Source organism: Aythya fuligula, chromosome 2 (assembly GCF_009819795.1).
Source record: "Aythya fuligula isolate bAytFul2 chromosome 2, bAytFul2.pri, whole genome shotgun sequence".
Classification (NCBI taxonomy): domain Eukaryota; kingdom Metazoa; phylum Chordata; class Aves; order Anseriformes; family Anatidae; genus Aythya; species Aythya fuligula.
In genome coordinates this window covers 12,667,428-12,679,554 of record NC_045560.1, presented here as the reverse complement: position 1 = coordinate 12,679,554, position 12,127 = coordinate 12,667,428, and the positions used below count along the sequence as shown (strand labels likewise).

Genomic DNA, 12,127 nt, shown 5'->3' with positions numbered 1-12,127 from the left:
TTTCAGAAGAGGTCTCCTTACAAAGGTAAGATTGAGGCTACTTAGAGGCAGCCAGATAGAATCTGAAAGAGGATGAAAGTTGTGAAAACACAACTTAGGTGCATTGGTGTACAGACTGAGAACTTGAGAAAGATTTCTAATTGGTTAGATTTTTACTGCAAGGTCTCTGTTGCCTGGGTGGTGTCTACAGAGCTAGACAACAGGGCAGGCTGGCAAATATCACTTCTTTAGGGTTTTAATTACATGTAAACAGGATGCAAAAGGAGAGGGAGAGGCTGGAAAGAGGATTTACAAAGGTACACTGTTCTGTTCACTGATATGGTATGATAATATTCAGAATTCTTCAATACAGTGTTTGAAAGAAGAGTTGATAGAAAATGCTGAACTTCAAACTCTTATGTTTTTCTGATCTGCATCATCTCAGTAGGTTTTGACAGCATTTTCACTAGAAGGTAAAAATTACAAACACTAGTATTCTGCTTTCTTTATTAGGTTTGGAATTAATTGATCTTCAAAGTAAACCTCAGGATACCTCTTGTCTCCCAGCTCTAAAAGTGTCTGATATTGAACCCAAAATCCCATTCACTGTGCTGGAGACAACACTCACAGGTTGGTATAACCAGTATTTTGTCCTGAAAAGAACATTTGTATTGTTATCTGGCTACTCGCCAAGCTGTTCCTCTTCTTTGCTCTTTAAGAAATGCGTGTACCTGCTAAGCTGTAAACAAACACTAAACAAGAGTAGTTTGTGGAGAAGGAAAAGTCAGTCATTTTGGCCTGAATTGTTTGTTTTTGCCAGTTTGTCAAAGTTGAGCTAAATATGATATCCAAAACAAACTGTGATAACACTGTGAGTCAAGTAAAAGCCCTGACCACCTAGCTCCTGGCTTTGTTGTCAGTGTTAGCTTGCCAAAGCCAAGCTTCCAGACTCTAAGGCTGTCTTTTTTATTAGGCTTCAGAGCTGTACTGGAGTAAAGTTTCAAACACAGAGTACCTAGAATCCTTTGAGTGAGATTAATAAAAAAATAAAATCTGAAAGTGAATCCCACTTTACTGCCCATAGCTTTTCATCTAGTCCATCTCCTTTTCATCTAGTCCACCACCTGGGCAGTACACAGTTTGCAGTGATCTGCAGAAAATTCTTGCCATCACCTCTGAGGGGTGATGTGGGGCTGTTTCCAGCTGCAGTTCAGCTGCCTGCTCTTCAGTAGGAGTTTGGCAGTAACACTCCTGATGCAAGCTCCCTGCCTTCTGCTTTCTCATTGCCTTGCCTGCCCTGCCCTGCGGTTAGAAAAGTCACTAGGTGGTATGCTCAATTACTCTTGAGCAATCCCCTTGCTTTCCAGAACTTCAGCTTGTTACAGGGTGCAGCTCTCCTGGCAATGTGTGCATCAAGCCTTTGGTAGTGTCTGCTTTCCCTCCCTCCCTATTTTTACAGAATATGGTGTGTAGGAACCATGAAGAAAAAAAATGGTCATCCATCATAACTGCATTGACAGTCTGCTCTAGTTTTGCCAAGGCTGTCCTGTGAGTTGATAGGAAACAAGAAATTTTAGATCTCAATTTTGTTATGGTTCTGTCAAAATCTTGCAGGTAATATTGCTCTACATTATATTTTTAACAGATAATTTTCTGCTAAAATTACCAGCAAGTGTCAAGTGCTGCATAATTCTGATGCTGAAATGACCTATTTTGTGAAAATCCTAATGTGTATTCCCAGTACCCATTGTTACCCAGTGTTAGAATAGAATGTACAGTTCAGGAACCATTTTTCCTCAACTTTTGAAGTGATGAAGGTGAAAATATGGGAGGAAAAACTTCTTGAGCTGTTCAGAAACAAATTACAATTCCATTATTTGAATATTACCTCTAAAATGCATACTCTGTCAATAGAATTCTCCAGATTGTCCAGATATCCTTTACTTTACCATGGGCAGAAACAAACAAACAAAACCAACAACCCTTCAGTCCATCATACAGTGCAATATTTGAAGTTTAAATAAGTGGCTCTGAAGTTACAGAAAGTAACTCTAACAAGAAATGCTTTTGTTTTTCAGAAGGAAAGTGTTGGTTGTTCTTTTCTTGTTTTTTGATCCCTAGCTGATGAAGTTCCTGTCCAGTACTGTGCTCAGCCAACCAATGGCGTGGTATATTTTAGAGCTGTTTCCAGCTTGAACACTCTTCCTGAGGAGCTCAAACCATATGTACCGCTGTTCTGCAATGTCATTACAAAGTGAGAGGTTTACTTTGCTAGAAGCTAAAGCAGTAAGATGTAATACAACTTACTGAAATAATACTTTTTTTAATATTTGAAGTAGTTGTCCTTTTAGGAAGGAGGTGCTGATAAGTTGGTGTGCTGCAGAAACAATGGTTCTTTCCTCTCTCCACTGAGTTGCCATCTACTTTGCCCTTTTCCTTTAGTCTCTGCTTTGCCTTGTTCCCTAGTGTCAACACAAGCATTCCCCAAATAGATTGGAAACTTGATCTAAATGAAAAGTAGCCCAGGAGAAATTGAAGTTTTCACTTTTTTGGGGGGGTGTAGCATCACAGTGGTCACAGAAACACTGACCGTATCATAGGAGCAAGAGTGGCACAGGGTAGATGAAGTGACATGGACCAGAAGGAATCTGTTTTTTGTGTTGTTTTTTTTTTGTTTGTTTGTTTGTTTTTGTTTTTGTTTTTTGGTGGTGATACCAGCTTATGTGATGTTGCTACTCTAGTTCAACATGGATGTTGGGTGAACAGTGTTGGGGTGTTGTGAAGTCTGCACACTTACTACGCCATTTTGAAATAGCAGTGGGTTTTAGCTAAAGAGTTTGTTGTACTACTTATTTTTTTAATATAAATTGTGAAGTGTTATATTTGTTTGATAATGCCCCAAATTACTTACTTGCTAAATTAGTATTGGCCTAGCAGTATCCTTTGCATTTGGTATATGAGTTGTGTTTTTGCCATTTAATGAAAATAGAAGTAAATCTCTGATTATTTTTCACAGGATGGGTTGTGGAGCCCTTGATTACAGGGAACAGGCCCAGAAAATAGAGCTTAAAACAGGTGGGATGTCTGTCAGCCCACATATCATTCCAGATGATTCACACCTGGATGTGTATGAACAGGTAAATTAATCATAAACATCATGATGTTAAATTACAATAAAAGCTCTGTAGTTAAGGGTCAATCACGGCATCCAGTAGAGGGTCAGCTAATGTGCATTGAAAGCAGTGTATAAAAGGGCTTGTACCTTTTTGTGTAAAATATACAGTTGACAATTACAGTATCAATATTTTGTGTTAAGGGAAGTGTTTGCAGTTATCTCTTTTAAGATAGTGTTTCACTAGCTTTTGTCAACATGTTTCTGAATGCTGCAAAAAACTTCGGAAACAAAGCACAGAGGAGAGAAAGGCATAGTGTTGCACTATTGCTGTCAATGTATATATGTCACAATCCTGAATGTTTTCAGTATTGTCAGATCTTAGTATTGGGCATAAAAGTTTTAGCAACGTCTCTTAAGATTTTTCAGACTTGCTGGGGTCTGTTTCCTGTAGCTTGCTCCCTATGGATTGTGAAGTTGAGTTAGGGGGGATCCTTTGCAGAAGGACTCATCCCCAGAATAGTTTTACTTGTACTTTGAGGAAAAATAAAGTCTGTTTCTGAACTGCTGCTTACTGTTGAAAAAGAGTAATTGACAGGCTTGTTTTGTGTGAAGATCAGTCATATTTCATGATTTTAGTAGCACAGCCTGTATTAAAGTGGTTTTGTGTTGTGAATCATTAGGTTGGTACCACTGCATCACTTCAATTAAAAAGTTCTTGCTCTTTACTTGTTCCATTGCTGAAGTTTTTTTTTTTCCTGTATGTGTTTCTTTTTTTCCTTCAGGGTGTGCTCTTTTCATCTCTGTGCTTGGACAGAAATCTGCCAGACATGATGAATTTATGGAGTGAAATATTTAACAAGTACTGTACATTGGGTTTCCTTTTTTTTTCCCTTATGTGTTTGGGGTTTTCTTTTTATTTCCCCCTCATTCCCCAACCATTCCCAACTTCTTAGAGATTCTACTGTGAGATTTGCTTTCATAACTGTATCTTTGAGTGGCTTCTACTTTCTAAATTACAGATTCACAGACTAGCTTATGTTGGAAGGGACCTCTGGAGACCATCTGTTCTAACCCCCCTGATTAAGCAGGGCCACCTAGAGCAGGTTGCTCAGGACCACGTCTAGACAGCAAATCTAAGCATGTCATCCTTTGTATGATTATGTAGTGGATTAATTGGAAAAATGATGGTCTAAAAGCTCTTTGTTGAACTTGGGATAATGAACGAATGAGTCAGTATTGTGAAAACCCATCGGCGCAATTTCGCCTGAGATGTAGAGAACTCCTTCTACTCTTTTTCAGCCCGCGATTTGAGGAGGAAGAACACTTCAGAGTGCTGGTTAAGAAGACTGCCCAGGAACTGTCAAATGGGATTCCGGATTGTGGGCATTTGTATGCCTCTATTAGAGCCAGCAAAAACCTTACACCTTCTGGAGAACTGCAAGAAATGTTTAGTGGGATGGATCAGGTGAAAAATTAATGTCGTCTTTTAGTGAGGCCCAAATCCTCCACTTTGGAATTAGAGTGCTAAATTTTTGCTGGTTCTTTCTAAGTGGCTTCATCTGTAGTCTTTCTGCCTTCCTGCACAGGTGAAGTTGATGAAGAGAATAGCAGAAATGCCTGATATTAAACCAGTACTACGCAAACTACCACGCATTAAGAAGTATCTATTAAATAGTGACAACATCAGGTGAGTTCCAGCTAAAACAAAAAGGGGCCGTTTGGTTAGAGAGAGGCAATGGCCTATGAAAGGGCATTTCTTAACGTGCTTTCTGGGATGTTGGGGTTTTGTGAAACAGAAAACCCAAGGAATTCATAAAAATGTTTTTAGTCCACATTTTCCTACCTTAAGAACTTGATGGTAGTTATGGTTTATTTTGTTTGATTTTTAATATGTTTATGAAACTTAAGGCAAATTTCAGATGTAACTGTTGCATCAAAAGTGATTAAACCGTTTGTTGGGTTTTACAGAAATATTCCATCAACATTTCTGCTTTTTTTTTTTTTTGAAAAGTGCCCAAGATAGAAATACTATTATAGTGTATTATATCAGTTGAATATAGTTTTTTGTTTTTCTTCCTTACAGAAAATAGTGGTATTTTGAAATCTGCTTTATGTATATACTGGAAAAAGTAAGAGGGCGTGTTTAAGTGCTTAGTATCAGAAGCATTAGTTTGAAAAACACTTTCATTTGAGGTGACATTAAATTGCAACATATTGTTTGCAAAGAATAAAATGACGAATAAAGTTACTGAAATACCTGTGCTGTTCAAAACCATGGGACAAAGGAGGACATTAGTTTCCTTATGAGATGTTCCTATTTTGTAAAATCTGTGTAGTCTTGTCCTGCGCAGAGAAGGAGGTCACAGCTACTGCTATCATCAATAGTGAAGTTGGTTTGGGGCAAGCAAAGGAACAAAGTAATTTGAATTTATTTTTTTTTGCATGCCAAGTGCTACATTATGAGTATTTTTTTTTTATTTCTATGATAATGATTATCAGTGATCACAGATCTCACATTCTGACAATTTAACAAAGTATTTAGGAAGACATAGAGGTGCAAATTATGTTGGACTATACAAAACCACAAAAACATTAAAAAAAAAAAAAAAAAAAAAAAAAAAAACTCAATATGTGCTTTTAACAGATGTTCAGTGAATGCAGCACCTCAACAGATATCAGAGGCATCTAAAGAAGTAGAGAAATTTATAAAGGGCATAACTAGAAGTAAAAAAGAGAGAAAACCTGTTCGACCCCATGTGATTGAGGTAGGAAATGACTTCATTTGTGACTAGTTCATCAAATACCGTTGGATTTGATGTTGTGTAAAGACAATTGTGCAATCAGAAGATGATTCGATCTAAAATATTGTATCCATGCATAGATGTCTGAAGAAATTTGCAAGTCAGCTCTGTGATAAGCTGCTATGTTTCCTCACAGTACCTGTCTTCACCCTGTAAAATAGACAACAATAATCCTGTAGATCAGCTGTCAAATGTTACTCTGAGGTGGATGCTTTTGCATGGGATGAAGGAAAATAAATTCTTCTGTTCTCTGTCACATAAAACTGTAATTTCTTTTTTAGCTTTACTTGGCATGTTAGCCAAAGGAAAATAGGGAATTGTGCAGTTCCTTAATTGTTTAGGAATCTGTTTCGTTATCTGGATGGACATTTGGCACAGAGGGTACTTGGCTCAATCCAGTTGACAAAGGATCTGCTCCGATAATGTACATCTGTATTAATTTCTGAGACTGGAATAGGCTCCCAGTTCCCTACCCATGAAGGAAATAATTGCCTGAAATTTTGGGGGGCTCTTTAATCTCTCTCTTGGTGTCTTTCAGTACCAAATTACTCTTCAAAGGAAATTTATTTAGCTTTGAAATACAAATGATCGAGTAGGTTGCTTATGTGTGTGAAGACACATGGGCTGATGGTGGTTTCAAAAGCTCACACAGGAAGTTCAAGGGAGTAGGGACCATATTTATTGTAATCTTAGTTTCAATTGTTAAATCACCATTTAATATGGGTTGTGTCTCTTGTAGAAATCTTCAGAAGTCAAACCTGTGGGAAGCAAAATGCTTAATTGTTTGCAGATCACAAGGAAACTAATTAACGTAAGTACATTATCGGTTGAGGATAGTGCTACGTACATTTCTACACTCTTACTCTATTGTTTCTCTAAACCATTCGTCAAACTTCTTCATGTTTCTATGTCATCCTTTTTGTTGTCTTCCCTTTGGTTCTGGTTTGAAGATCATTTAGCTGACTTCCTATCTGTGCATGCAGGAAATTCCCGCTTATGCTGTTTCTTGCAAGTAACGTTTACAAGATTTTATTTTTACCTTGGTTTCTTTCACAATCAGATCCATGTGGTGTCACTCCAAGTCAGCCCTTTTCCTTCCTCTACTCCCTAAGTTATTTTGAATGTGAATAACACCTGATAAAAGAATATCTGTGACAATTAAGTAAAAATGAAAATTTTTATTTGACTATATGGGAGAAACACAACTTGGTGTATCCTGAGCATTGAGCTAAAAGGCAGAGATTGCTCAGCCAAAGGTGGTTCTTGCTTACAAGTCCAGCATGTAGTACTGGGCCGGGCCCAACCAGCCAGAGATGTGTGAGGGGCTGGGGAGCAGGTTTGTGGAGTTAAGAAACATTTGGAAGCATTGAAATGAAATTTTAAAAGATTCTGGAGGTGCTTAGGGCTCTGCTTATGCTTAAGTAAGCACACAAGCAGGTGTATGTGTGAAAGAGACAAAGAAGTGAGTGCTGCAGGGACCTGGAGACATGAGAAGGACTGGAAGTTTTGAACTGGGAGAGTCCCCATCCTTGGAGGTATTTCAGAGGCGTGTGGACATGGCACTAAGGAACTTGGTTTAGTGATGGGAGCTGGTTGGTCACATTGATGGTTTGACTTGATAATCTTGAAGGTCTTTACCAACCTAAATGATTCTGTGATTCTAAGTAGAAGTCAAGTTTATTGCAGGGGATGTGTGAGCAGAAATTGATGTAGCTGCTGCTGCTCATAAAACAGTGGGGGGGGGTGTCTTTTTTTTTTGTCCAGTTGCAATATCTAAAATTGAGTAGGAGTCAAACATGATGGACATAGAAGTGGAGAGTTATGAACGCTTGGTTCAGTCCAAGTAAAGACATGTTAAGAAGCAAAGACATGTTATTACCAAAGCTTTTTGGAAATAACACAAGGCATGGACAGCTGAGATGCTGGTGAGCAGCGATGGGTAGCCTATGTACAATATCCACATACTTAAGTTTCCTAAGGCAGTTGTATTACTGGATTGCTAACGTGGGGCAAGATGAATGTCACTGATTGCAGTACAGGTCAAGTGGCAGCTTTACCGTCTGTGTGTTTGGTGGCACTTCATAGTCCTCAGCTGGCTAAATTGTCTCCTATCTGCTAACAGTGCCAATAATGCATTTTTCTCTTAGGATCCTACTTTCAAACCATGCCAGATGAAGACCCATTTTGTACTTCCTTTCCCAGTGAACTACATTGGGGAATGCATTCGTACAGTTCCCTACACAGCTACGGACTATGCAAGGTAGGAAACATAATCAGCAGGGAGCTTTGTATGTGTGTTGGGTAATGCAAAACAAAACAGGACTGCTGAAAATGGAGTGTCAATTAAAAAAAAAATGCTTTGTGGTGTGTTTGTGACAAATTCTTTACAGACCAATCTTCATGTTGCTAGGTCCATAAATGCGCTGTTTTGCCAAGTGCTGAGATTAAGTAACTAGGGGTTACTAACCCCTAGCTTCCAAATAACAGCCCTGCTTACCTGGATGTGTCTGAGGTGACAATCCTATTGCACTAACAAAGTTACAGGTAGGAGGCTGCTTTTGTATTTGATTACAGTGACATAAGTGGAATAATCGAGCAATGTTCCAAAGTAGCAACAATTCTTACAATGATGTGACATTGCTCAGCTGTTACTAAATACTGAGTATTGTTATTGTTGTAGATTGGAAGAAGCAGTGCATAGTAAATGGGGATCTTTTTGAACTTCAGAGGCAGTTGAGAATATTACTGTTATCCCGTTCATTTAACATCTTTGCTGTTAATATTTCTCTCATTACAGCCTTCGAATTCTGGCACGGTTGATGACATCTAAATTCCTACATAGAGAAATTAGAGAGAAAGGAGGAGCTTATGGTGGAGGTGCTAAACTTAGCCACAACGGCATATTTACTTTCTACTCCTACAGGTAACAGCATTTGTTCGTGTTCATGTCTGAGGGAACTACTGACTGCACTTGTGTGTATCTTTGTTTGAATTTGTTTTGATTTCACTTAGTCTTGAAAGAGAGATACAACTATGTTGAATCAAAAGAAAGTGATTCAGCACTGATGATGTTGAGATTAATTGCTTAATGTATATCAGTTTTGTTAATAAACCCCTCCTCTGGTTTCTGTCCCTGGGAACGTCTAATTTCTCTCTGCTGGTAGCAACCATTGTTGTGTCTGTGTACCAGGCTTATGTAACACTGGTTTTCATTTATTTCCTCATGAGTTAAGGAGGTCCTTCATATTTATTTATTTTTTTTAATAAATAAATAAGCAAATACAAGGAGAAAAAAAAAAAAAGTTGAGATTTTGTTGTTTGAGACCATGGAGTAGAAATGATGCTGTTTCCTAACGCCCTGGTTTTGAAAATACACAGCTTCCTTGGCAGTGTCTGGAAACACCAGAGATTCAGCAGAAAGAAAGCATTGCTGGTGATGAGCTAGAATGGAGAAAGTCTCTTTTTTTATGCTTTTTGTTGTCAAGTCTGGAACAGTTAACCAGCTTTGGTCTTACCAAACTACTTTCAGATGAAATTTAAATTGGAAGCATTAAAGACTAGTTGTAAAATCCCCCCTGGAAATGTCATAGAGTCCTAGCTTAAATAATTTTCCTAGACCAAAGGTAGTCCATCACAGTATTTGGACAGTATTCCTGCCTAAAATCTGAGCAGTGTTGCGCCTCTGCAAAGTTTCAACGTGGTGGGACTTGTCCTGGTTAGTATTTCAGTAGTTGTCAACCTGTTGCACTTGTTTTACAGAGAGCAAAAAGAGGTGTAGCAGGAAGAGCAGCTTAGAGGAGATAAGGTGGTATACCATAAATATTACTGTTGTTGATATTAATGGAAGTTAATGCTTATTAAGTTGCAACAGTGAATTGATAGTGCATTATAAACACTGTTGGCTTACCATCTTTTGAATGCCACTTCTCTGCACACTGCCTTGAAACTACTTACAGGCAAGTGAACTTGCTGCACTTGTGTATTTGAAAATTCAAAAAATGTCTGGTTTACTGTAATACTTGCTTCCTCTAAGAAAAAATCTAATAAACAAAAAGTAGGTTTCTCATTTGATGTAATCTACGTGTATCTATGTTTGCGTAATGAATAGTAAACTCTAAATTAAGAACAAAGTAATTACAGTATTTCACTTTGTAAGACTGAAGCCCTTAATTTTACCTTTTTTTTTATTTATTTTTCTTTAAGAGACCCAAATTCATTAGCCACCTTGAAAACATTTGAAAGAGCAGTTGAATGGGCCAAATCTGGAGAATTCACACAACAAGATATCGATGAAGCTAAGTTAGCAGTATTTGCTGCTGTAGATGCACCAATAGCTCCTTCAGATAAAGGTACGTTCTTAAGTTTTAAAGGAGAGAAAACAGTTAATTTGCTAAACTGAATCATATGTTAAAATTTGTACTTGGCAGATGTAAGACAACTGTGGTTTCAACAAAATACTCAGTTCCTGTTATTCCCTTTTCAGAAATAGCATACATTCAGTCTCTCCACTGAAGTATTCATATTCATGCTTGTCCTTGATGTCAGGGGAATACAGTTGGAACATGGAGGTATATTACAGAAACAAATTTAGGCTTGGAAAGGGAGTCAGATGCTAGCAAGCAAAAAAAATAAATATTTTGTCTTTTGATTAAAGACAAATAGAATTGAAGAATTATTTTCCTGACACAACTGTACATTTTGACTACAAATGTATAACCTTCTGTGCATGCTTTTTTTTTTTTTAAATAAATTAGAGCATAGCAATGCCACAGTGGAGGGTGTTACCTTCTTTACATATCTGCATGCATATCACAGTTGGTAGTATCTTCGCATCTTCTTTTTAGTTTGCCTACATGTTGCATTGCTTTCCTCACTTTTCCCTTCCTTCTCCAAGTCTCAGCTTAAATTCAATTCAAAACTTGCTAATTTAAAATACATTCCTTTCCTTTAAGTAATTATAGGAATAAAATTAATGTTATTTTAATATGTATTTGTATTAACGCTAGTTTGTTAAATAACACTTGAAAACGTGTTGAAAAGCTGATTTCGTGTTCTTTGAAATGAATTTGGTTTTGGCCTGGGCAATTTAATTTTAAAGAAAAAAGTAATCATTTTTAGGTGCAGATATGAGTGAAATGAACGCATATTGAATGTTGTAATTTGTGAGAGCAGTGATTTAATTTTAACATGTGCTGTAGCAGCTGTGACAAATTTAGTGAAGAACATTGTTCCATAGGCCTAGGATCTGTTGCAGAGACAAATAGCTATCCCTTAATACTACTGTTATTTATTTGGTCCTGCATAGGGTCTTCAACAACCTTATCTCATTTTATCCTGCCTTTGGCAGAAGTTTGGATGAGTTAACTGTCTCCAGATGTCTTTCCCACCTACTCTTTTTTTCTGTAATTATTTTCATGTTTAAAATCTTTGCTATGGTTATTTTGGAGTTCTCTGGTTATAGCTCCATGCATAACATTCATGTTAATATTGATGCTGAAATACTGTAGGTAAGTATTCCAACAAAAGCAATAAAGTATTTGTATGCAGACTTCTTTCTGTATGTAGCTTGATCAAAAGGTGATTAAACCATTGTCTTGGCATGTATATTACAGCTGATTGAAAATTTTAAGAGGTTGTTCGTACAAGCTGCATGAAATCCAGTTTGGCTAAAACATTTTAGAAAGTATTGAGACTTTTTAGAATGAATCTTGTCAGCATGTTTTGTTTTGCCTTGGTTTATTTCTTTAGGTTTTCTGGATCCCAATTACATTTATTTTTTTGGCAAACTTGCCAGACTATATAATACAAATTCTAAATAGCAAACTCCTACTACCTCAGAAAAATAAACTTACTTACTCAATTCTAACTTTTGACATTTGATTGACAATTAATTTGTCTCAGAACAAACTGTAGGCTCTATTCTTCCCTTCCAGTACATCACTGCAGTATGCGGCTTTTTTTGTTTGTTTTAGGTATGGATCATTTCTTATACGGGATTTCAGATGAAATGAAGCAGTCACACAGAGAGCAGCTTTTTGCTGTCAACAGTGATAACCTGGTTAATGTGTCAAACAAGTAAGTCTATGCTCAACTTCAGAGAAAAAAAGATGCTTGAAAAACTGAACAAATCAGAGAAGTTTGTTAAAGTTACCATAATTAAGTTCTTGAATTTCCTTGGTCTTCTGTACTACTTCCATTATTTGTTTTTGTAACCTTAGAGAGATGTTAATTA

General features: G+C 37.2%; 1 protein-coding gene across 1 annotated transcript in view; it reads left to right on the top strand.

Moving 5' to 3' along the window:
* Positions 1-12,127, top strand: part of PITRM1 (pitrilysin metallopeptidase 1) — a 29,280-nt gene that overhangs the window by 16,271 nt on the left and 882 nt on the right. The window contains exons 15-26 of the mRNA XM_032182346.1: positions 493-609; positions 2,101-2,233; positions 2,996-3,116; positions 3,877-3,953; positions 4,394-4,559; positions 4,681-4,781; positions 5,739-5,859; positions 6,635-6,706; positions 8,043-8,155; positions 8,693-8,818; positions 10,099-10,244; positions 11,868-11,970. Of these exons, the coding sequence (XP_032038237.1) occupies positions 493-609; positions 2,101-2,233; positions 2,996-3,116; positions 3,877-3,953; positions 4,394-4,559; positions 4,681-4,781; positions 5,739-5,859; positions 6,635-6,706; positions 8,043-8,155; positions 8,693-8,818; positions 10,099-10,244; positions 11,868-11,970 (1,396 nt within the window). The remainder of the gene's footprint in view (positions 1-492; positions 610-2,100; positions 2,234-2,995; positions 3,117-3,876; positions 3,954-4,393; positions 4,560-4,680; positions 4,782-5,738; positions 5,860-6,634; positions 6,707-8,042; positions 8,156-8,692; positions 8,819-10,098; positions 10,245-11,867; positions 11,971-12,127) is intronic.